This window comes from Oryx dammah, unplaced genomic scaffold, assembly GCF_014754425.2.
Source record: "Oryx dammah isolate SB20612 unplaced genomic scaffold, SCBI_Odam_1.1 HiC_scaffold_29, whole genome shotgun sequence".
Taxonomy (NCBI): Eukaryota; Metazoa; Chordata; class Mammalia; order Artiodactyla; family Bovidae; genus Oryx; species Oryx dammah.
This window is the reverse complement of record NW_024070213.1, coordinates 21007791-21034669: the sequence shown is the minus strand read 5'-3', so window position 1 is coordinate 21034669 and position 26879 is coordinate 21007791. Positions and strand designations below refer to the sequence as shown.

Sequence of the window (26879 nt, the reverse complement as noted above, 5' to 3'; positions counted from 1 at the left end):
GAAAGTCAAAAACTTACATTCTCTTCAGACACTTAGTGCCCGTGTTTATTGGCATCACCCATTATCTTCTCAGTAAGGTGTTTCCTGGCATTCCAATCGATTGCCCTGATGTATATATAACCTTATAGATGTGTAGAAATGAAGTGGAAACTGTTTATACGGTATCTCATTCAGAATCCTTATGTCACTTTATGGATAAGATAGCTTTGACTCCGAACTGATTGATTTTATGTTTTACTTTAAGTGTTGCTTTCCCTACCCCAGATTTGTTCTAAAAAGTCAAAATAGAAAGGCAGAAACTTGAAAATTGAAAAAACAAAAGGAAAGAGCTAAAATTTTACTTTTACACAATTTCTTTAAATTAAACACTGTTTGATTCAGGTAGACATAATTGCATCAAAAACAGTTCTTTTTTATGAAAACTGTTTTGTTCTGTATTGGACTGTAGCTGATTAACAATGTTATGCTGTGATAGTGTCGGTGCACAGCAGTGTGACTTGGCCATACAGACACCTGTTTCCATTCGCCCCCAAGCTTCCCTCCCAGCCAGGCTGCCACATAACATTGAGCAGAGTTCCCTGGGCTGTACAGGAGGCTCTTGGTTAACCATTTTAAAGATATCAGTGTGTACACGTCCATCCCAAACTCTGCATCTATACCTTCCTCCCATGGTCCATGTTGTGTTTCTCCAGCCCCCTACCTCCGCCAGCAGCGCTAAGTTTGTTCTCTATGTCTGTCTGTCTCTCTGTCTCTGAAAAACAGTTCTTATTTGACTGTTGCCCACATCTCAAATTAAGCCCAGTTTGTTTCTTCAGTGTGAAACTTTTTATCATTTAAATTTTCTTAAAGTAAAATAAAAAAAAAATAAAAAAAATAAAAAAAATTTTCTTGAGGGTTGGGGGAAAGTTGCAAAACTTAATACATTTTGTTAATCTGTTTCCTTTCTCTCCTCTGGTGTTTTGTTTTTTTCCTCCTCTCCTGTGGAAATGGAAGTATTGGGCCTTTTAAATGTTGAGCCAAGAAATATCACCAAGGTCACTACCTGATTGGACAGAAAGATAAGACATAAAAAATACTGTGACATCATGTCAATACTGGTAGTAAAAGTGCTTGAGAACCTGCTTAGCAGGTCGTGTAACTTTCGGTCTTCTGTAGCCATTTCTTTTGATATGGAGGGCTTGCCTCAAATGGCATGCATCCTGAGGTGTGCTACCCGGCATAGCGTCAGATGTTTTATAAATTGTTGCCTCAGTTTTACACTTGCTCTTGCCCCACTGGTGCAGTCATTTTATATGATGAGAAAGCATATAAATAAATCCTGACTGGGATAAATATGAAATAAGATCAGCTTTACTATGCTTAGAAAGTGGTATAAGAAGTTATAGTAGAAATGATGGAAAAATCAACACTTTTTAAGTCAGCTCTTAATTTTACCAGTACATTTCTCTTTCCAGTGTACCTTTTTCTTTAGTTAGCCATGCTACAGACTTAACAGTTATAGATTGGTTGAAAAGATAGCTTATAGGGTGTACAGAAATAAATTAGGTCTCTGAAATATGTTTTGGAAAACTCACTGGTTCTGTATGGATTCCTGGAATTTGTCATTTTGGTGTTCAGTTAGAGCCGCTCTTATGACAACATGCTTGTCTACATACAGTATAGGAAATTGACACTCCTTTCCCCAAATCACAGTAATTTCTCTGTACTGATAGTAATGGGATAGATAGGTTCCTTAGGCTGTCTACCAAAATTCAGCCTGGCTTGTACAGTATTTGTACAAGAGAGAATTAAGTAAAGAGAGTAATGAAGTCTTCAGTCATCATTAAATTATTCATCAGGTAAATCATAGAGCGTTTGAAGAATGTTCAGGGAATGCTCACGTGTTTGAGTAATGTAAAATTATAAAGACACGTTCTCACAGATCATGGAAAGGCAGAAATTGATGTCCACTATACAGACTAAATCCCAGGGACGGGGGAGCCTGGTGGGCTGCCGTCTCTGGGGTCGCACAGAGTTGGACACAACTGAAGCGACTTAGCAGCAGCAGCATACAGACTAAATGCAAAATGAGAGATTTTTTTCCAAAGATGACCATTAAATACAACTTTGGGTAGTTCCCTTTTATTGATACAATGTTACTTAAAGATGTTGTTTTTTAGTCACTAAATCTAGTCTGACTCTTTATGATCCCATGGACTGCAGTCTGCCAGGCTCCTCTGTCCATGGGATTTCCCACACAGGAATACTAGAGTGGGTTGCTATTTTCTCCTCCAGGGGATCTTCCCAACCCAGGGATCGAACTCGCATCTCCTGCATTGCAGGCGGATTCTTTACTGTGGAGCCACCAGGGAAGCCCAACTTAAATACGTAAGCACACATCCAGAGGTTAGGATGAGTTCATCATTCACAAGATAATGCTGTCTTCCTCCTTCAGCCTGCCTTTAAAAATTGCCTCTTGGTTGGTGCCAGTTTAAATTGTCATAGTTGATTGTCTTCCAAGTCAGGTTTACATTTAATGCCTTTGTATTTGGATAGAGAAACCACTCTTCTATAAACTGATTCCTCTTCTCCTGCTTTCTTCCCTGTATCAGCTACAGGCCATACAGCTACCGGCACTTTGCGCCCCCCACCACGCCCTGCAGCACAGACGTGTGTGACAGTGACTATGCTCCTAGCCGAAGGATGACCTCAGTGGTGACGGCCAAGGGCTACACTAGTGACTTGAACTATGACTCAGAGCCTGTGCCCCCACCTCCCACGCCCCGAAGCCAGTACTTGTCAGCAGAAGAGAACTATGAAAGCTGCCCGCCTTCTCCTTACACGGAGAGGAGCTACTCTCATCACCTCTACCCACCGCCACCCTCTCCCTGTACAGACTCCTCCTGAGGAGGGGCCCTCCTCCTCTGACTGCCTCCAACACAAAAGTGTAAATACGAATTTGGTTGAGATCTGGAGGGGGGGGAGGGAGCTATTATTGAAGGATGAGGCAGACCGTGTACAGTTAAAATTATAAATGGGGTAGGGAAAACTGGAGATATTTGTACAGAAGGAAAAGATATTTATATATTTTCTTAAAATAGCAGATTTGCTGCTTGTGCCATAAAAATTTGTATAAATAATAAATTTGTACTAAAAGTTTTATTTTTGCAAACTAAATACACAGAGCATGCCTTAAACCCAGTGAAGTGACTGAGTACAAAGGAAACAGGAATTTAAAAAACGGCATCACTGACCAGGAACGTCTGGGGCTTTATTGATACCAAAAATTAAAAAAAAAAAAAAGCAAGAAATTAAAGTCCATCTCAGCAGCAAACCATATATACTCAGAAGGAGCCCAATGGCCTTCATGTTAACTACCATTTGAATCCCAACAAGTTTAAGAAACGAAAGGCAAAAGAAAAGAATACTAATTTTGGATAAAAGGCTTTGTTTTCTCTAGGGGTCCAATAATTTTAGCGAGGAAGATAGATATTTCTAAAAATTCATTCGGGGTGCTGCTGTTGTGGGAGAGATGAGCTGTCTGGTAAAATGCTATGGGGCCGTTTTGTTTGCAAGCCTTCTGTCCCTATCTTAAAAGTCACCCCTCTGTCATACATCAGTTTATTTCCTGGGTGATTTCACCTTGCTTCCTCCCTTAGCAGCATTATATTTTGCCAAGATACCATAATTTATTCACTATAAAATCTGGGGATTGATTAAATAGAATTTGCTAAATAAAAGTTTTGTTTTAATATTTCTACTAACTCCATTCCCCAGTCAGCTTAGCTCTTCAATTGGACTGCTGTGTCCGCATAAGGATCAAAGGTTAGACAAGTTACGGTTCCTCTTTATTCCAAGATTGTTTTAATGCTCAATACAGTGTCTTTTTACAGCACATATAGAAAGTGTTTAAGAGTTACAAATTTAACCATTAAGTTTTTGTTGTAAATTAATCATATATCCTTGCAGTACTTTCAGCATATAATATCACAGTATGAAATCATTTTTATATATATATTTTTCCTAGTAAAACATTTAAATATGTTCCGGTTAGAGACAATCTATTTTAAAAGAGGATTTTTTTTGTTATCGTTAGGTTTTCCCTTTATTAGTTGTTGGTGACATTTTCATGTTCTTTAGGCTGATTTTTCTCAGAATGATCTCTACACACATAACCTCTTTCTAATGTGTGGCGTGAGTTGAATACAGTATCTTTCTGTTAACCTAATGTGAATATTAGATTGTTTTCAAATTATCCATGAATTACTCTTATAATCACCTCTTATATATTTTACGTGTCTTCTCTCTTACTCCATTATGGATTAAGGTGATTTAACAAATTTAACGATATGGCTTACATGAGAAGGAAAACTGAACTTTCCAGCTGTCGGAACCTGAGTAGAGGGGATGATGGAAGGCTCTTCCATGCCCTGCCTGCCCCGTGTGGCACTGCGGCTGCTGCTGCTCAGCTGTCAGGGCTGACCCGTGAAACGACGCTGGCACTGCGCTGCCACCTTGCCAGAAGTCAGTTTCCTGCTTTTTCACATGTTTCCAGCATTTCTCTGCTAAAGTTGAATGTGTTTTTAAACTAATGTGTTTTTACCTTAACAGATGTTGGTCAGTTACTTAATGAATGATGATTTTTGTTTGTTTGTTTTAATTCTGTTTTGCTGAGGCCACCCTGTCTAGATTTCAGGGCCCAAGAGAAAACAATGGAAGAAAGGATTTACAATTTTGGTGGAGGTGAACTAACTTTTTAAGCAATTAAAAATACCTAAGTAATCTTTTTAAAAAATTAAAAAATGCAGTTTCAGAATATCACATCGGTTATTGGGGTACCTTATATGAATCTGGTACACTTGATTTTGCGTATAAATAAATGGTAATCCATCAGTGTCTTGCATTTCAGTCAGAAGAGTGTTAACTCCTCCTGTTGACGGAACACAGTGCTCAAGTTCTAACAGAATGGAAATTAAAATTGCATTCTGTGACACATAGAGGCACTTGATGCTCACATGAAGATGGAAAGGTTAGCAATAACTGGGTATCAATTAAAATATGAGAATTCTCGATGTTTACATTTTTTAATGTGCATCTTTATCTGGTGGGCTTCCCATGTGGAAACTTGCACTATAGTGAACTAAGAAGAATATTGCCTTGTTATATCTCAGTTCAAGTGCTTGTACTGCGATGGCAATGGCCTCTTCTTGCAAAATACTAATTTGTGTGCCAATTTGTTTGAAATTATTTGAAGGCAGTTCAGCTTAGTCTCAGAATCCTCTTTCTCAATGTTTTGAGATGGAGTCTTAACATTTTGGGGAATATTTGAAAGGTACAGTTTGAGAGAATTGGCAAAATTCAGGATGGATTTATTGGTCCTCAGGTTATATGGACAGTTAAGCTTTAAAGTAGACCATCTTGTTTATGAAACACAAGATCTTTAATTGGAAGATAAAAAATTAACATGAGCACAAATCGGGGGAAAAAGAAAACAGTTTTGAATTTGGATTATTTTGAATTTTTGAATTTGGATTATTGCTAGATGCATTAGCCATGCTGAGGGGCAATGAATAAAATTTCATTATATTCCTTAAATATAGTAGTATTTGTTGTGATTGTGTATCTTGAAGTGTGCCCACTTAGTGATGTGATTAAAATGACCTGAGAATTGAACTTTAGCATAGCATACTTTCTGTGCACTACAGTAAGCTTTTCTTCGCTAAAGTGGTCTTTTATACTTCTAAACTTTTATAACCTTGAACTTGGCTCCTGCAGAGCTTTGGTTTTTTGAACCCTGGCCCAAAGAATTTTGCTGTTTATATCAGATAATGGCATATTCACAATTAACAAAAAAACAGTTAAGGCGTAGAATTTTCTCAATACTGATTTTTATTTCAGGAAATTTTCTTATGCATCTTACACTTGCTGTAAATCTAGCATATCGTGAGATATTACGTTTAGCAGAAAATTATCATTATTTTAATTTTAATACAAAAATACTCTGATGTACCACCAAAAGATATCCGACCCTTTAGTCAGTTTGAGAACAGCTGTTCTGAAGGACTCATATTTAGAAATGAAGACACTACAGTACATTTTTATCTAATATAGACCATTAATTGGGATGGGGCTTTGAGCAGAGGATTGACTTTGTTCATCATTTTAAAATATTCCAAAGTCAATAATTTATATAAGACCAGCTCACTTGATACTAAGATCTAGAAATAGCCACTGTCTGCATTATATTACAGTCAGTTTGGCAGTATAATTTTTTTGTTTGGTTTTGCTCTAGAGGCTCATTAATGAGGAATACTGCCAGTAGGTTTAGTAGCTGTGTCTTATGTAACCTATTAGTGAACTGTGTATATTTTTGTGACATGACATCAATAATCATAGTGTAGAGACTATTTTGGGTACAGGAAAGGCCTGCCTTCAGCAAACAAGCCTGGCTCTCTGCGATAGGTCTGCTGCTGTTGTTTTGTGCCTAGACTAGATTCTTAAAAAGTATAGTTTTTAAAATTGCTTTATCTCTTGCAGGGGAAGACTTGTTAGTTCATTGATTTTGCATGTCATAAAAGCAGCATGATGGTTATTACTATTACACATCTAACAAGATTCAGAAAAAAAAAAGAAACCCTGGCCTTTTCATAGCTCCCAAGTATGTCATACTTTCAATATGAGTAGTACTTCATTCTGAATAATGACATGAGTAGTATGCCTGGAGTGTGGATATGAATATGGGATTATCAGATGGCTGACAAGTGTTTGAGCATCAATAAATGAGACTACAGACCAAGTGTAGACATGGACCAAGTCTTAAAGAAGTTCATAATCAAGCACTGTTTAATACATATTCTCAGAATTCTTAAACTCAAGAGATTTAATTTTGTTTGGTACGCCTTTCCTTATTTCACACCTAAAGTGAACCCAGAGAAATAACAGATGATTTTACAAAGTACTGTAGCATATGTGTAGTTTCTAACTTCTGGAATTGCATCATTTTACAATGGGCTCAAACTTTAGCTTTTGAAATTCTCAAGTTTTAAAGGATTTGGACCCTAACGCATAACATGATTTTAAAATTGTGAATCCATATACTTGAGACATTTGACTGGATTCTGCCTCTTTTTCAACTAATTCTGTACCTGAATGGAGAGGGAGGAAGAGTCTTCAGTTTATCTAGATGATTTAGAATGAAATTACTGACCTCATCCTTCTTAAGGTAAACTTGTTGTTCCTTTTCTTTTTTTATAAGCCATTCTTAAACCATTCTTAAGTTACTGCTGAAAGAAAATCATCATGACTTTGCAGATACAATTATAAAGAAAGTGATGTCTTATACTCAGAAGTGGAAATAACTTTTAATTTTCCCATTACTTCGGGTTTGTCCAAAAGTTAACACCAAAGAATTATACAGTCTGCTTTGCTTAACTGTCCATTCTTTAAGAAATAATTTTGTAAAAAATCACATATAAGCAGGGCAGGGGTATAGATATATAGAAAGATATATATATATATATATATATATATAGAGAGAGAGAGATCTCTATTGTATCTCACTAAATATTAATGCCTAAGTAAGAATATTAAAAGGAAAATAAAACAAGTCTGATTAAGGTTACATGAAATTGAGTATCTAGGATTAATTGAGAACATTTTAATGAGAGTAAAGAGGATACTGAGACGCTTAAGCTGGACTAGCCTGATTTGCAAGTGAAGGATCTGGTGCTGCTTTCAGATGTTTTATCCTCTGTGTTTTTAAATTTTTTAAGCTTTAATCTTCGTCATTGTCTTAAAGTCAGCTGGTGTTTCTTGTTCATGGACTTTGGTACGATGGTGCTTTGCAAGGATGTAATTATATTTTAATGACCAACATTTGGTCAGCCCTTGTCCACTATTCACGTCCCCCTTTTGTAAAATAAGTGCTTTAATTTTAAGCTGTATAAAAAATACCTTGTATAAATCCCCCTTTTGATTATTACAATAAGTTGAGTTGTAACAAATGAAATGTTGATTTTTATAATAAAACAGTGAAAAATAAAAGTGTCATTTCTTTTCAGCAAGAAATTAAAACGGTTGTGCTTTGCTGTGATAAATGAATGCTGTGTTTCACACACAACAGAACTCACCTTTATTATTTGCATTTCAAATAAAATACAACTTTGGAAGAGAGGTTTGAGCAAGGCTTTGCTTTGTGCAGTGTTGACAATACCTGTGATTGGGAACAAAATACGGAAGATTTGGGTCGGCTTATCCTCTGCGCAGCAAAGCCAATCTACTGACGCCAGGTTGTGGTAAAGGAAAGCACAGCATTCATTTGGAGGACGCCAAGCAAAAAGAATGGGAAGTTTGTGCTCAAAGACCCAAACTCCCTAGTGGCTTTCAGGAAAGGTTTTTTAAAGGCAATATTTGGGATAAAAGCTGCAAAGGACTTGACCTTGTTCTGATTCAGTTCAGTTCAGTTGCTCACTTGTGTCCGACTCTATGCAACCCCTTGGACTGCAGCATGCCGGGCCTCCCTATCTCATCACCCACTCTTGGAGCTTACTCAAACTCATGTCCATTGACTTGGTGATGCCATCCAACCATCTCATCCTCTGACATCCCCTTCTCCTCCCACTTTCAATCTTTCCCAGCATCAGGGTCTTTTCATATGAGACAGGTCTTCGCATCAGGTGGCCAAAGTATTGGAGTTTCAGCTTCAGCATCTTCCAGTGAATATTCAGGACTGATTTCCTTTAGGATGGACTAGATGGATCTCCTTGCAGTCCAAGGGACTCTCAAGAGTTCTCCAACACCACAGTTCAAAAGCATCGATTCTTCAGTGCTCAGCTTTCTTTATAGTCCAACTCTCACATCCATACATGACTACTGGAAAGACCATAGCTTTGACTAGATGGACCTTTGTTGACGAAGTAATGTCTCTCTGGTCTCTGCTTTTTAATATGCTGTCTAGGTTGGTCATAACTGTTCTTCTAAGGAGCAAGCATCTTTAATTTCATGGCTGGAGTCACCATCTGCAGTGATTTTGGAGCCCAAGAAAATAAAGTCTGACACTGTTTCCACTGTTTCCCCATCTATTTGCCATAAAGTGATGGGACCAGATGCCATGATCTTTGTTTTCTGAATGTTGAGCTTTAAGCCAACTTTTTCACTTTCCTCCTCTTTCACTTTCAAGAGGCTCTTTAGTTTTTCTTCACTTTCTGCTGTAAGGGTGGTGTTATTTGCATGTCTGAGGTTATTGATATTTCTCCCAGCAATCTTGATTCCAGCTTGTGCTTCATCCAGCCCGCCATTTTGCATGATGTACTCTGCATATAAGTTAAATAAGCAGGGTGACAGTATACAACCTTGACGTACTCCTTTTCCTATTTGGAACCAGTCTGGTGTTCCATGTCCAATTCTAATTGTTGCTTCCTGACCTGCATACAGATTTCTCAAGAGGCAGGTCAGGTGCTCTGGTATTCCCATCTCTTTCAGAATTCTCCACAGTTTGTTGTGATCCACACAGTCAAGGGCTTTGGTATAGTCAATAAAGCCAAAGTATATGTTTTTCTGAAACTCTTGCTTTTTTGATGATCCAGCAAATGTTGGCAGTTTGATCTCTGGTTTCTCTGCCTTTTCTAAAACCAGCTTGAACATCTGGAAGTTCATGGTTGACGTACTGTTGAGGCTGACTTGGAGAATTTTGAGCATTACTTCACTAGCTCGTGAGAAGAGTGCAAGAGATCAAATTGCCAACATCCGCTGGATCATGGAAAAAGCAAGAGAGTTCCAGAAAAACCTATTTCTGCTTTATCGACTATGCCAAAGCCTTTGACTGTGTGGATCACAATAAACTGTGGAGAATTCTGAAAGAGATGGGAATACCAGACCACCTGACCTGCCTCTTGAGAAATCTGTATGCAGGTCAGGAAGCAACGGTAAGAACTGGACATGGAACACCAGACTGGTTCCAAATAGGAAAAGGAGTACGTCAAGGTTGTATATTGTCACCCTGCTTATTTAACTTATATGCAGAGTACATCATGAGAAATGCTGGACTGGAAGAAACACAAGCTGGAATCAAGATTGCCGGGAGAAATCTCAATAACCTCAGATATGCAGATGACACCGCCCTTATGGCAGAAAGTGAAGAGGAGCTAAAAAGCCTCTTGATGAAAGTGAAAAAGGAGAGCAAAAAATTTGGCTTAAAGCTCAACATTCAGAAAACGAAGATCATGGCATCTGGTCCCATCACTTCATGGGAAATAGATGGGAAAACAGTGGAAACAGTGTCAGACTTTATTTTGGGGGGCTCCAAAATCACTGCAGATGGTGACTGCAGCCATGGAATTAAAAGACGCTTACTCCTTGGAAGAAAATTTATGACCAACCTAGATAGCATATTCAAAAGCAGAGACATTACTTTGCCGACTAAGGTCCATCTAGTCAAGGCTATGGTTTTTCCTGTGGTCATGTATGGGTGTGAGAGTTGGACTGTGAAGAAGGCTGAGCGCCAAAGAATTGATGCTTTTGAACTGTGGTGTTGGAGAAGACTCTTAAGAGTCCCTTGGACTGCAAGGAGATCCAACTAGTCCATTCTGAAGGAGATCAACCCTGGGATTTCTTTGGAAGGAATGATGCTGAAACTGAAACTCCAGTATTTTGGCCACCTCATGTGAAGAGTTGACTCATTGGAAAAGACTCTGATGCTGGGAGGGATTGGGGGCAGGAGGAGAAAGGGACGACCGAGGATGAGATGGCTGGATGGCATCACAGACTCGATGGACGTGAGTCTGAACTCCGGGAGATGGTGATGGAGAGGGAGGCCTGGCGTGCTGCAATTCATGGGGTCGCAAAGAATTGGACTTGACTGAGCGAGTGAACTGAACTGAACTGAACTTGAGTATTCTTTGGCATTGCTTTTCTTTGGGATTGGAATGAAAACTGACCTTTTCCAGTCCTGTGGCCCCACCCATCAAGAGAAAATTGGATTAAAGATTTACTGATCATGGCCCCACCCACCAGAAAAAGACCCAGTTTCCTCCTCAGTCAGTCTCTCCCATCAGGAAGCTTCCCTAAGCCTCTTACCTTCTCCATCAGAGGGCAGACAGACTGAAAACCACAATCACAGAAAACTAACCAGCCTGATCACATGGACTACAGCCTTGTCTAACTCAAACTATGAGCCATGCCATGTAGGGCCACCCAAGATGGACAGGTCACCGTGGAGAGTTCTGATAGAATGTGGTCCACTGGAGAAGGGAGTGGCAAACTACTTCAGCATTCTTGCCTCGAGAGCCCCATGAACAGTATGAAATGGCAAAAAGACATGACACTGAAAGAGGAACTCCCCAGGTCTTAGGTGCCCAATATGCTGCTGGAGATGAGTGGAAAAATAACTCCAGAAATAATGAAGAGATGGAGCCAAAGCAAAAAAAAAAAAAACACCCAGTTGTGGATGTGACTGGTGATGGAAGTAAGGTCCGATGCTGTAAAGAGCAATATTGCATAGGAACCTGGAATGCTAGGTCCATGAATCAAGGTAAATTGGAAGTGGTCCAACAAGAGATGGCAAGAGTGAACATCAGCATTTTAGGAATCAATGAACTAAAATGGACTGGAATGGGTGAATTTAACTCATGACCATTATATCTACTACTGTGGGCAAGAATCCCTTAGAAGAAATGGAGTAGCCATCATAGTCAACAAAAAGAGCCCAAAATGCAGTACTTGGATGCAGTCTCAAAAACGACAGAATGATCTCTGTTCATTTTCAAGGCAAACCATTCAGTATCATGGTAATCCAAGTCTATGCCCCGACCAGTAATGCTGAAGAAGCTAAAGATGAATGGTTCTATGAAAACCTACAAGACCTTCTAGAACTAACACCCCAAAAATGTCCTTTTCTTTATAGGGGACTGACATGTAAAAGTAGGAAGTCAAGAAACACCTGGAGTAACAGGCAAATTTGGCCTTGGAGTACAGAATGAAGCAGGGCAAAGGCTAATAGAGTTCTGCCAAGAGAATGCCTGGTCATAGCAAACACCCTCTTCCAACAACACAAGAGAAGACTCTACAGATGGACATCACCAGATGGTCAACACCAAAATCATATTGATTATATTCTTTGCAACCAAAGATGGAGAAGCTCTATATAGTCAGCAAAAACAAGACCAGGAGCTGACTGTAGCTCAGATCATGAACTCTTTATTTTCAAAATCAGACTTAAATTGAAGAAAGTAGGGAAAACCACTAGACCATTGGGGTATGACCTAAATCAAATCCCTTACGATTATACAGTGGAAGTGAGAAATAGACTCAAGGGATTAGATTTGATAGAGTGCCTGAAGAACTATGGATGGTGCTTCGTGACATTGTACAGGAGGCAGGGATCAAGACCATCCCCAAGAAAAAGAAATGCAAAAAGGCAAAATAGTTGTTGGAGGAGGGCTTACAAATTGTTCTGATTGGTTGGTGGTAATGTAGCAGTGGTGTTTCAGGAATCTCCGTCATCAACTTTGTGATATCACCTGTGGTCAGCATGTAGTAACCATCGTCTACCTGGTTGGGAGGGTCTTAGTGTCTGTGGAATAACTCAGAGATAGGCATCAGATTGTTATATATATCTTTGAGAAGGAGCTGTTTTATCACAGAGCTATTGTCATTACTTTTCTTGCTTGACTGTTTTTCCTTTATTTCTACATTCCCCCACTTCCCTAATTAGCAGGAACTTCAGGAATCTCGGAGACTGAAGCCTTATTCTGCAGGCAAGAAACAGGAGGGCCCCACAGGCTCCAGCTTAGTTTCACAATTTGTGCTTCAGAATGCTCTTGTTATTAGTAAATTCCTGGAAGACATCCTGATGTAGGCTCTGAGTCACCCCCTTCTCCTCCAAATTCTCTTTAAAAATGAACATTGCTTTTCCTGGTGCAGAGCCCAATAGGATATGATGATACTGAAGGGTAGCAGAGTATACCACTGCAAAATATGCCACGTTAGCATCTTGATTATTTTGATCAGTAGGCCCTTAAAAAATAGCAAATGCGGAGAAAAGCTGTCTCTGAATTCCCATTATCTACCTAAAGACAGATTATCTAAAAGGAACATCATTGTCATAAATGATAAATTCTCTCTCCTGAGACTTTCATCAACCAGGGAAGATTGACATCACAGGAGTTCAGTTCAGTTGCTCAGCCGTGTCTGACTGTTTGCAACCCCATGAACCAAAGGATGCCAGGCCTCCTTGTCCATCACCAACTGCTGGAGTCTACCCAAACCCATGTCCATTAAGTCAGTGATGCCATCCAACCATCTCATCCTCTGTCATCCCCTTCTCTTCCTGCCCTGAATCTTTCCCAGCATCAGAGTCTTTTCCAGTGAGTCAGCTATTCACATCAGGTGACCAAAATAATGGAGTTTCAGCTGCCACATCAGTCCTTCCAATGAACACCCAGAACTGATTTCCTTTAGGATGGACTGGTTGGATCTCCTTGCAGTCCAAGGGACTCTCCAGAGTCTTCTCCAACACCACAGTTCAAAGCATCAATTCTTCGGTGCTCAGCTTTCTTTATAGTCCAACTCTCACATCCATACATGACTACTGGAAAAACCATAGCCTTGACTAGACGGACCTTTGTTGGCAAAGTAATGTCTCTGCAATAGACTGTCTAGGTTGGTCATAACTTTGCTTCCAAGGAGTAAGCGTCTTTTAATTTCATGGCTGCAGTCACCATCTGCAGTGAATTTGGAGCCCCCCCAAATAAAGTCAGCCACTGTTTCCACTGTTTCCCCATCTATTTGCTATGAAGTGATGGGACCAGATGCCATGATCTTCGTTTTCTGAATGTTGAGCTTTAAGCCAACTTTTTCACTCTCCTCTTTCACTTTCATCAAGAGGCTCTTTAGTTCTTCATTTTCTGCCATAAGGATGGTGTCATCTGCATATCTGAGGTTATTGATATTTCTCCTGGCAATCTTGACTCCAGCTTCTGCTTCCTCCAGCCTAGCATTTCTCGTGATATACTCTGCATATAAGTTAAGTAAGCAGGGTGACAATATACAGCCTTGACATACTCCTTTTCCTATTTGGAACCAGTCTGTTGTTCCATGTCCAGTTCTAACTGTTTCTTCCTGACCTGTGTATAGGTTTCTCAAGAGGCAGGTCAGGTGGTCTGGTATTCCCATCTCCTTCAGAATTTTCCACAGTTTATTGTGATCCACACAGTCAAAGGCTTTGGCATAGTCAATAAAGCAGAAATAGATCTTTTTCTGGAACTCTCTTGCTTTTTCGATGATCCAGCAGATGTTGGCAATTTGATCCTTGGTTCCTCTGCCTTTTCTAAAACCAGCTTGAACATCTGGAAGTTCATGGTTTATGTATTGCTGAAGCCTGGCTTGGAGAATTTTGAGCATTACTGGTATGTGTGAGATGAGTGCAGTTGTGCAGTAGTTTGAGCATTCTTTGGCATTGCCTTTCTTTGGGATTGAAATGAAAATTGCCCTTTTCCAGTCCTGTGGCCACTGCTGAGTTTTCCAAATTTGCTGGCATATTGAGTGCAGCACTTTCACAGCATCATCTTCCAGGATTTGAAATAGCTCAACTGAAATTCCATCACCTCCACTAGCTTTGTTCGTAGTGATGCTTCCTAAGGCCCACTTGACTTCACATACCAGGATGTCTGGCTCTAGGTGAGTGTGAGTGATCACACCATCATGATTATCTGGGTCGTGAAGATCTTTTTTGTATAGTTTTTCTGTGTATTCTTGCCACCTCTTCTTAATATCTTCTGCTCTATCCATACCATTTCTGTCCTTTATTTCTTTGCATGGAATGTTCCCTTGGTATGTCTAATTTTCTTGACGAGATCTCTAGCCTTTCCCATTTTATTGTTTTCCTTTATCTCTTTGCATTGATCACTGAGAAAGGCCTTGTCTTCTCTCCATGCTATTCTTTGAAACTTGGCATTCAAATGGGCATATCTTTCCTTTCCTCCTTTGCCTTTGGCTTGTACCCTGCAAATAAATGCTGTACTTTCCTATACCAAAGCCTGGAGTCAGTAGGTTGGCTTTATGAGCAGACCTAAGTTGGATTTGGTAACAATTTCTGCAACCACGTAGGGGCTCATCATCTCACATGGGTGTGTCTCATGTGGCACCTTAGACCCTAGTTTGTGGTGGTTCTGACTCTGTCTAGCAGCTGCCTGAGCACATTTGTTGCTTGCACTGACTGGGAGTCATTGGCCCACAAGCTCTTGATATTTGTGGTAAAGAATACATGGCATTTGAAGGAGGTGGTTGAAATGTCTCGTGAGTAGCAGAAGTCTTTTGTGTGATGATACCAGGGTCTTCTTCCCTATAGTGTTGCCTTAACCGGAAGTTTTCTTCAGTGTTTGGGACTTGGTCATTTGGCTTTGGTCTGAGTGGAGCACTGCTTTAATTGGCTTTTCCCTTTTGGACTGAGGAGTCTTTCTGACCCTTTTGTACCACCTGCGTTGTACCTGGAGATCTCTGGTTTGGACGAGGACCCACACATCACCATCTAGAACAGAGAAAGGAGGTTCCTCACTCTTGAACTAAGGAGCTGTGATCCTGAGAGACCTCATTGCACTGGTGTTTCTTTTGGCACTTACTGGTGGATATCTGACAGTACCATCCGTGGATCATTAATGACAGGTAACCTGAGCTCTATCTTATAGATCCTTGCAGTATATTTTGTAGATCTGAGAGATCTTTAGCTATACTCCCATGAAAGAAAAAAAGATTTTTAAAACTGCTTGGCCTTGTTACTCCTTGAGATATGGAGAACAGTGGACGCTAATGGCTCTCTAAATTATAACATCATCTTTCAACTAGAACTGTTTTATAAAAGGGAAGGAAAATGTGATGAAATTCCTTATGCATAGGCTTTTTATGCTGTGGTGTCTAATTAAATCTTTTGAAAATGGTTTGGCTTTGAGCCTTTTGGAACTGGTTTGGCTTACATATTGGGGGTCGGGGGAGCGTTGTGAGTGTATAGTTGTATTAAAGAAGGTGCAGTGTTTTGATTGGTGGACTTGAGAAACAAAAATTCATTTCCTGAAAATAGCTCTTTATGAGCACAAGCTGGAATCAAGATTGCCGGGAGAAATATCAATAACCTCAGATGACACCACCTTTATGGCAGAAAGTGAAGAGGAACTAAAAAGCTTCTTGATGAAAGTGAAAGAGTGAAAAAGTTCGCTTAAAGCTCAACATTCAGAAAACGAAGATCATGGCATCTGGTCCCATCACTTCATGGGAAATAGACGGGGAAAGAGTGGAAACAATGTCAGACTTTATTTTGGGGGGCTCCAAAATCACTGCAGATGGTGACTGCAGCCATGAAATTAAAAGACGCTTACTCCTTGGAAGAAAAGTTATGACCAACCTAGATAGCATATTCAAAAGCAGAGACATTACTTTGCCAACAAAGGTCCATCTAGTTAAGGCTATGGTTTTTCCAGTGGTCATGTAGTGATGTGAGAGTTGGACTGTGAAGAAAGCTGAGTGCTGAAGAATTGATGCTTTTGAACTGTGGTATTGGAGAAGACTCTTGAGAGTCCCTTGGACTGCAAGGAGATCCAACCAGTCCATTCTAAAGGAGATCATCCCTGGGTGTTCTTTGGAAGGAATGATGCTAAAGCTGAAGCTCCAGTACTTTGGCCACCTCATGTGAAGAGTTGACTCATTGGAAAAGACTCTGATGCTGAGAGGGATTGGGGGCAGGAGGAGAAAGGGATGACTGAGGATGAGATGGCTGGATGGCATCACTGACTCGATGGACATGAGTCTGAGCGAACTCCGGGAGATGGTGACGGACAGGGAGGCCTGGTGTGCTGGGATTCATGGGGTCGCAAAGAGTCGGACACGACTGAGCGACTGAACTGAACTGAACTGAACTGAATGATGCATCCTACAAAATTAGGCCACCCTCAGTTGGGGTCCATAGATTTTTTTCTATAATCCTGTTAGGGGAAGCACACTGATTGAAACCACCCACCCTGGCCAGGCACCATAGTAACCATTTGCATGAGTTGTTTTATGACAGGAGATCCTGATGAGGAATACGGAACTAATAAGCCACCACCAACCGGAATAGTTCGGGAAAGGTCTAAGGGAGACACCGCGTGTCCGTCCACTTCCCGGAATCCCTCTTGCTAGCATCCATCTTGCCTGAGCAATGTGTGTGCCACCAGGAAAGACTCTGAATTAGAATGATTGGCCAAAAGACCACCCGGAAACTAATCCCATCACCATAAAACCTGAGACTGTGAGCCATGTAGCAGAGCAGTTCTCCTGAGTTTCCTTACCCTACTGCTCTCCACCCGGGTGCCCTTTCCCAATAAAATCTCTTGCTTTGTCAGCACATGTGTCTCCTCGGACAATTCATTTCCAAGTGTTAGACAAGAGCCCAGTTTTGGGCCCTGGAAGGGGTCCCTCTTCCTGCAATAATACCATGTGGCCACAAACTCCTTTAGACTCCAGAGAAAAATGATGATGATGGAGCTCTTTTGACATTCTAAAATGTTTTTTTTTGTTTGTTTGTTTGTTCTTCTGTAATGCAAATAGAGGAAGCAGGTTTTCTAGGAGGAACTTGCATTTCTCTCCCTGTGCAATGCGAGAAACTTTGATGTCTACAATTCCTGAGACTAAAGGGAAAAAAAGGAAAAAGAGGGAATTTTAACTCTCTCAGGAAAACTATGAGATCTATGTCTATATGGATGGATGTATGTGTATGTTACAAGGATGCTATGTTTTTACCTCTGGTTGATATTATCAAAATTAATTTGTAAATGATCTCCATTTAATTGGCTTAAAGGAAAGTAAGCACATACATAAATTCTCAGAATTAGAAAGTCACCCGAATGAATTTCAGGTTCACATAATTGGGAAATATTTAGTATTAAATATTTCTGGTATTAAAATTTATTGATTTAATGTAGACATGTTTTTGATTCATTGACATTAAATAGAATATTTTTATTGTACCTAGTTTTACTGAGCATCAGTAAGTTTTTAATATTCCTGTTACAAAATTTGTCAGCAAGGAAAATAAATTGTTATGATGAAACTTTAAGGTATATGAAGTTGTTCAGTTCAGTTAGTTCAGTCACTCAGTCGTGTCCGACTCTTTGAGACCCCATGAATTGCAGCACGCCAGGCCTCCCTGTCCATCACCAACTCCTGGAGTTCACTCAGATTCATGTCCATCGAGTCAGTGATGCCATCCAGCCATCTCATCCTCTGTCGTCCCCTTCTCCTCCTGCCCCCAGTCCCTCCCAGCATCAGTGTCTTTTCCAATGAGTCAACTCTTTGCATGAGGTGGCCAAAGTACTGGAGCTTCAGCTTCAGCATCATTTCCTTCCAGAGAAATCCCAGGGCTGATCTCCTTTAGAATGGACTGGATCTCCTTGCAGTCCAAGGGACTCTCAAGAGTCTTCTCCAACACCACAGTTCAAAAGCATCAATTCTTCGGCGCTCAGCCTTCTTCACAGTCCAACTCTCACATCCATACGTGACTACTGGAAAAACCATAGCCTTGACTAGTCTTTGAGAATATTTAATTTGGGAATATCTACTTGAAAATCATCTCTCCAGGTTTTGGTAACTTGAAACTTAAATGATGGAAATTTATTGAATATCCAGGTCATCTCACATAAGGTAAAATGCTGAAACATTAATTGTTAGATAAATCTAAGTTTACCTACTTTTGTCTTCTTGTGAGAGAAAAACTAAGAATGTTTGTGTTTGTTAGACACATATCTGGTACCACAGTGAGGAAAGAAATTGTGCCAGGAAAAGATGTTAGTTTCTAGAGGTTATAGAATGTATTCATGAGTCGGCCAATCAGGAAATGCTGGTATGTTCACCGTTGCTTACTTCGTGCTTTTCACTAGAGATTAAGGTCTTTGATAGTTAAAATTTGTAATATATATGTATGTAAATAGTGTTGGAGAAGACTCTTGAGAGTCCCTTGCACTGCAAGGAGATCCAACCAGTCCATTCTGAAGGAGATCCGCCCTGGGATTTCTTTGGAAGGAATGATGCTAAAGCTGAAACTCCAGTCCTTTGGCCACCTCATGCAAAGAGTTGACTCATTGGAAAAGACTCTGATGCTGGGAGGGATTGGGGGCAGGAGAAGAAGGGGATGACAGAGGATGAGATGGCTGCATGTCATTACTGACTCGATGGACGTGAGTCTGAATGAACTCCAGGAGTTGGTGATGGAGAGGGAGGCCTGGCGTGCTGCGATTCATGAGGTCGCAAAGAGTCTGACACGACTGAGTGACTGAACTGAACTGAACTGAACTGAAAGCTACTAAACTAATAAGGAAAGCGTTTCAGTATGCAGGGAAAGTTGGAGGTGTGTTTTTATTAAAAGAATTTATAAGAAATTAAAATTATTTTTTTAAGGGAAAAGAAAGTAATTTTGTCCTAAAGCTGATTACTTCTAAATGGGAAAGGAAATAAAGGATAAACTAATATTGATACAGAAAGTTGTAGATTTATAGAAACGAAAAAGAATCTTTAAAAGGAATTATTTGTGTGATCAGGACTAGGATTAGAATGACTTTAACTGAGCAAATAAATTTTAAGATTGATAGTAAAGCAGTACAAAGCTTGAATTATGTTTTTCTGTTAAGGGAACAAAATTTTATTAGCATATTGATCAGATTTTGATAACAGATTATAAAGTTTCTTAACTTCTTAAGTAATTTGTTGTAACTTTCTGAATTTGCTCTTAAAATCTTTTATTGTCACTTTGGTTAAGTAAATAAGTATTGTTTCACAGTGACCTATGAGCTGATTCGACCAGGTGTTCTGAAACTTTTTCATGTTTCTGACAGACTTTCTAAATATCAAATTCTAATTGAAGTGCGTTTGATCCCCAGCTATCTTTAGAATGCTGCAGGGGAAACCAAAAACATCTCAGAGAGAGAGACTGAAATAGTTAGGGTTATTTGGTATATCAAAATTGTCAAGTGATTGGTAATAAATTTTCTTAGCTTATATGGGTAAATGTCATTAATACAAAGATTTTGGAAATTGTATGAAATTTTAAAAATCTGGTATATTTTGGTATAATGTTATCAGTCACAATTCTAGTTATTAAAATATCTGTCACATCAATAACCGAGTTTCTTTGTCTATTACAATGTAATTGTGTGTTAAATGGTGTCTTTTAAAGTCTTTTCATTTATAGAGTTGTTTTGCTATTATTGGTAGTTTTACAAAAAGAAAATGTTTCATCTTCAAGAAGATTCATAGAAAGGACTTTTTGACAAGTATAGATTTTCGTAACATTTAGAACATACTAATGAACTGGGTAAGAAAGAATTCTGACAAAATACAGTGGCTTCATAATACTGGTAACAAAGGATTAATTACATAAGACTAAATGCTCGAGTGAATATGGTTATAACTTTTATGGGTTTTGTCTGAAATATTACTGGCTTTTAATCTGTGTTTTCCAAATACAAGGAACTTTTCCCCTCAAAGTACTTGTGGCCTGTAATAACTTGGTAAATTATACTTTCGTAAATAGGATGGAAACATTTATCTTTTCTCTCTCCCTGATTCCTTTAGAAGTTAGAAACCAAACTTGGGCTTCCCGGGTGTTATAAAGAATCCACCTGCCAGTGCAGAAGCCACAGGAGGTGTGGGTTCAGGCCCTGGGTCAGGAAGTTCCCCTGGAGGAGAAAATGGCAACTCACTCCATTCTTCTTGCCTGAGAAATTCCATAGACAGAGGATCCTGTCTATGTACTGTCCAGGTACTGTCCATGTACTACTGTCCATGGGGTTGCAAAGAGTTGGGCCCGACTGAGCGACTGCACATGCATATATGTATGCATGTTCCCAACACCCTTATCAGGTGAATAAAGAAGGTCCCTTCCTGATGGTGCAGGAATCTCAAGATATTTTCAGGATCTCAAGAAGAGAGGAATTCACCCAGATTTATAGCTATCATAGGCAGAATCTGACAAGCCGTTGGCATCGTTTTTCTGGCCTTGAGAGATCTTTTAAAGATTTAATCTGAGATTCCTTGTGAAAAGTTCCAGCACAACTAATTAAAAAAAACCAAACAAACAATGAAACCCAATGTCATCAATTACAGCTATATAAATAAACAGGCCAAGTTTATTGAAACCAGACTAATTTTGCAGACAGGTTTCCTTTTAGTGAGAGAAAGATTATGTTTCTGTAGATATTAAGTTCTAAAATTTGTTAGTTGAGGTCTGTATTTACTGTCTAAGACTCACCTCCCAGATAGTTCCTTGTGTTATGTCACATAATTGTAAAGTTTAACTGAATAATTTAAAGGATGCTTTGTTTGTTTCTGAAGCTTATCACAGCCTTTTATCTTTGCATGAAGATCAGATGCCCCATGACCTGCAGCCAGGAGATTATATATCCTGGAAAAAGCATCATTTAAAGGACTTTGTCTATCCCAGATAAAAGGACGTTTACCAGGTGCTCTTAACGAGCTCATGCACAGCAAAACTACAGGAAATTGTCTCTTGAATTTGTGTTTCTCACTTAAGAAGGGCCTCTGCATTGAACTGGTCTATAGTAAAGACTGCTGACCCCCCAAACCCAGACCTGCACTAGGATGAGAAGACAACAGCAGGTAGGCAGCTGTACCCACAATCTGGACCATGCTGGTAAAATCAATCCCACTAATCTAATTGAACTATTTACCAAATGTGTGTCTCTCCATCAACATTGCATTCTAAACATACATTACTTCTAAACGTACTGTTGCCCTCAATGTTTAGGATGGTAAGAAAATTCTCTAGTGAGGTTGTCACAGAGAATTATGAATTATTATCATAACTACTCATGACATATTTCACTGCAAGTCTACTGCTAAAAGCACATATATAATATTTGTGTTATAATTCAGCATAATTGGTAAAATGTATAGCTTATAAAATATTTTTCTGTTAGCATACCTCTGTGCTGTTTCACTGCTTCTGATTAATTTTCCCCCAACATGGACAACTAGGCAGATATGTATATTTATTGGGGCAGATTTATATATATATTAATATTTATATTTTTATATAATTATATAAATTATATATATAAATATATGATCAAAGAGGAGGCCTATCCCTGAGGGACATTATGGACCCAGGGCAGGCAGCAACCACTCTAGCACTGAGGGACAAATATTCTGATATATCAAAAGATTTGTAAACATATGGGGAAACGATTGAAGAAATCTTCACATATTGAGTTATGGAAAAGTCATTCTGGCTTATACATGATTTAACTTTATTTTTGAGCTTTATTTTTGAACTTTATTCTGATCAGAGTGGCCTATTTTGTGGCCTGTCAATCATGCATTGTATATCTGCTATGGCCATCAAGGAAGGAAAATCATTTGAAAGTCAAAATGGGGTGGCTGTGGTTCAGGCATCCAGGGTGGAGCTGGGTGGCCGTTTTGGATGTAAATGGAGAGGTGAGATGAGAACTTGAATTCTGTGATCTGTGTCGGGCTCAGGGATGCAACTAGCCATTCTCAAAGCAGTGTCTGCTGGGAGCTGCCACCTGCAACCTTATGATCTCATGTTCTTCTCTTACAGCTATTAAATTTTCTTTTTACTATGGGAATAGTAACAAACGGCTCAAGCCATAGTCTCCCAGCAGAAAGCACTAGATTCTTTACCCAGAATGTGTGTGTTAGTCATTCAGGCATGTCCAACTCTTTGCGACCCCATGGATCATAACCTGCCAGGTTTATCTGTCCATAGAATTCTCCAGGTAAGAAAACTAGAGTGGGTAGCCATTTCCTTCTCCATAGCCAGAATACTACTGGACAGTGAAATTGCTGTAGATTAGACTTGTCATCTGTCGGTTTATGAACTGTTAAGTCTTGTGTAAGTGTATACGTATGTGCATATGTTAGTGATGTTTTTAGATGTACAGCATACATTTTAAACTTTCCACAGGTTACTTTCAAATGAAATTATGCACTTCATGTAGAGCATGGAATCTTGCAATTATATTTCCATCTCTTTCTCCACATCCCTGTACTATCACACATTTTATTCTACATATGTTATAAATCTTACAATAGGTTGTTTTTATTTTTTCTTTAAATGGTCCATTATCTTTTAAAGAGATTCAAATAAGAGTATTTTATCATATTTATCATTTCCAGTGCTCACTGTTCTTTGAGATACAGATTTCTATTTGATATAATTTTCCTTCTGCCTTTTCACAGTCATCTTTTTGCTGACCTAAGTGAAAGCAACCCGTGTTTTACCATCAGTATCCAAATAATTGGGCTTCCCAGGCGGCACTAATGGTAAAGAACCCGCCTGCCATTGCAGGATACCTAAGAGATGTGGATTCAATCCCTGGGTCGGGAAGATCCCTTGGAGAAGGAAATGGCAATCCACTGCAGTATTTTTGCCTGGAAAATCCCAAGGACAGAGGAGCCTAGTAGGCTACAGTCCATGGGGTTGCAAAGAGTACGATGCTTTAGCACCCTAATAATTATAGGATTTTTGTAGATGCTGTTAAATTTATGAAGTTGCCCTGTTAAAAAAAATGTTTAATTAAAAAAAATCATCTTTTTGTTGTATAGAGTTCTATGCTGACAAGTTTGCTTTTTTCTTTTCATGCTTTAAAGTTATTAATCTTCTTCAGTCTTGTATTGTTTATCAAGAAAATTTGCTGTCATTTTTATTCTTGTTTCTATGTAGTGTACCTTTTTCTCTGTCTACTTTTAAGATTTTGATTTAATCATCATTGGCTTTGAGCAGCTTATGATGTACCTTGGTGTAGTTTTCTACATTTTTGGGGTTGTTGTTGTTGTTGCTTGGCATGCATTGAGTTTCTTGGTTCTGTAGGTTTGTAGTTTTCTTCAAATTTGGAAAATCTTCAAATTGTTCAAATCAGTTCAGTTCACTGGCTCAGTTGTGTCCGACTCTTTGAGACCCCATGAGTTGCAGCAGGGCAGGCCTCCCTGTGATCTCACACGCTAGTAAAGTAATGCTCAAAATTCTCCAAGCCAGGCTTCAGCAATACGTGAACCGTGAACTTCCAGATGTTCAAGCTGCTTTTAGAAAAGACAGAGGAACCAGAGATCAAATTGCCAACATCCGCTGGGTCATCGAAAAAGCAAGAGAGTTCCAGAAAAAGATCTATTTCTGCTTTATTGACTATGCCAAAGCCTTTGACTGTGTGGATCACAATAAACTGTGGAGAATTCTGAAAGAGATGGGAATACCAGAGCACCTGACCTGCCTCTTGAGAAACGTATATGCAGGTCAGGAAGCAACAGTTAGAACTGGACATGGAACAACAGACTGGTTCCAAATAGGAAAAGGAGTACATCAAGGCTGTATATTGTCAGCCTGCTTATTTAACTTCTATGCAGAGTACATCATGAGAAACGCTGGGCTGGAAGAAGCACAAGCTGGAAACAAGATTGCCGGGAGAAATATCAATAACCTCAGATATGCAGATGACACCACCCTTATGGCAGAAAGTGAAGAGGAGCTAAAAAGCCTCTTGATGAAAGTGAAAGAGGAGAGTGAAACAGTTGGCTTAAAGCTTGACATTCAGAAAACTAAGATCATTGCATCTGGTCCCATCACTTCATGGCAAATAGATGGGGAAACAGTGGAAATAGTGGCTGATTTTATTTTGGGGGGCTCCAAAATCACTTCAGATGGTGATTGCAGCCATGAAATTAAAAGATACAGGGAGGCCTGGCGTGCTGCAATTCATGGGGTTGCAGAGTCGGACACAACTGAGCGACTAAACTGAACTGGGGCCTCCCTGTGCATCACCATCTCCTGGAGTTCACTCAAACTCACTTCCATCTAGTCGGTGATGCCATCCAGCCATCCTCATCCTCGGTCGTCCTCTTCTCCTCCTGCCCCCAATCCCTCCCAGCATCAGTCTTTTCCAATGAGTCAACTCTTCGCATGAGGTGGCCAAAGTACTGGACTTTCAGCTTTAGCATCATTCCTTCCAAAGAACACCCAGGGCTGATCTCCTTTAGAATGGACTGGTTGGATCTCCTTGCAGTCCAAGGGATTCTCAAGAGTCTTCTCCAGTACCACAGTTCAAAAGCATCAATTCTTCAGTGCTCAGCCTTCTTCACAGTCCAACTCTCACATCCATACGTGACCACTGGAAAAACCATAGCCTTGACTAGATGGACCTTTGTTGGCAAAGTAATGTCTCTGCTTTCGAATATGCTATCTAGGTTGGTCATAACTTTCCTTCCAAGGAGTAAGCGTCTTTTAATTTCATGGCTGCAATCACCATCTGCAGTGATTTTGGAGCCCCTAAAAATAAAGTCTGACACTGTTTCCACTGTTTCCCCATCTATTTGCCATGAAGTGATGGGACCAGATGCAATGATCTTAGTTTTCTGAATGTTGAACTTTAAGCCAAATTTTTCACTCTCCTCTTTCACTTTCACCAAGAGGCTTTTTAGCTCCTCTTCACTTTCTGCCATAAGGGTGGTGTCATCTGCATATCTGAGGTTATTGATATTTCTCCCGGCAATCTTGTTTCCAGCTTGTGCTTCTTCCAGCCCAGCGTTTCTCATGATGTACTCTGCATAGACGTTAAATAAGCAGGGTGACAATATACAGCCTTGACACACTCCTTTTCCTATTTGGAACCAGTCTGTTAGGCTGGTAGAAATCGCTTCCCAAGTCACTGTTGCTCTGATGTCCTACCCCCTCTGCCCACCCCCAGTCTTATTTCTTTGTGTTTTATTTTGAATCTATTGCTGTGTCTTCAAGTTTACTTAGCTATTTTTACAGTGTCTAGTCTGCTATTTCTCCAAGTCTGCTATTAATCCAATCCAATGTATTTTTCATCTTGGAGTTATAAATTTCTTCCCTAGGAGTTTGATTTGAGTCATATTTATCTTTCCTCTGGCTTGTTGAACATACAGAACACAATTAGGATGGTTTTGATATCTTTTAATAATTCTATCAACTGTATCATTTGTGTGTGTGTGTGTGTTTTAATGTTCCCCTCATTATATGGGTCTAATTTTCCTGCTTCTTTACATGCCTTGTCATTTTTTATTATATACCAAGAACTGTGATTGTTACCTTGTTGGGTGTTGCATATTTTTATGATCCTTTGAGGATTCTTGAGCTTTGTTCTGGAACACAGCTAAATTACATGATAACAGCTTAATCCTTTTGGTACTTGCTCTTCGCTTTTGTTGGAGAGAACTATAAGTATGTTTAGTCTACAGCTAATTTTTTCCCCACTACTGAGGCAAAACTCTACTATGTACTCTGCCTATTGCCATGAGAATTTTGAGGTTTTTCCTTTCTGGTTAGTGGAAATAGGCCCTGCTCCCAACCCTGTGTGAGCCTGGAAGAGAGTATTCAGCTTTATATTTTCAGGCATTTCTTTCCCAAGCCTTGGGTAACTTCTTCACACACGTGTGTTGATGGGTATTCATCTGAAAACTTAAGGGGAACTGTCTGCAGATCTCTAAAACTTTGTGTGCCATTTTCTTCTCTCCATTTGCCCTGCAAATTTGAGCTGCCTTGGCCTTTTTGCACTTCCAGGCTCTGCCTCCTCTCTCCAAGGAGAATGTTCAGCCCTGTAAGGGCTCCCTTTTCTGTAGCGTGGCCTGGGAACTCTTTACCTGCAGTAATCTAGGGCAGTCATTGGGCTCACTTTTTTTCTTATCTCTCAGGGACCATTCCTTCATTACCTGATGCACAATGTGTTGATAACTGTTCTTTCATACATCCCATGTGTTCTTCCAGTTGTCTTTAGCAGGAAATTAAATTCAGTTGCTAGTACTTCATCTTATCTTGAAGCTGCAGATGATACTGAAACACTTGGAATGGTTGTTAAAAGTACACATACCTTCAGCCGTGTTTTGTCCTTACT

General features: G+C 39.6%; 1 protein-coding gene across 2 annotated transcripts in view; it reads left to right on the top strand.

Annotated features, from left to right (window-relative positions):
* LRP6 (LDL receptor related protein 6) overlaps nucleotides 1-6609 on the top strand; it is a 170983-nt gene extending 164374 nt beyond the window's left edge. The window contains exon 23 of one of the 2 annotated variants that reach the window (XM_040235198.1): nucleotides 2592-6609. In XM_040235198.1, the coding sequence (XP_040091132.1) occupies nucleotides 2592-2886 (295 nt within the window). In that variant the 3' untranslated portion in view covers nucleotides 2887-6609. The remainder of the gene's footprint in view (nucleotides 1-2591) is intronic. The other variant, XM_040235199.1, reaches the window with a different exon arrangement.
* Nucleotides 6610-26879: the final 20270 nt, after the last annotated feature.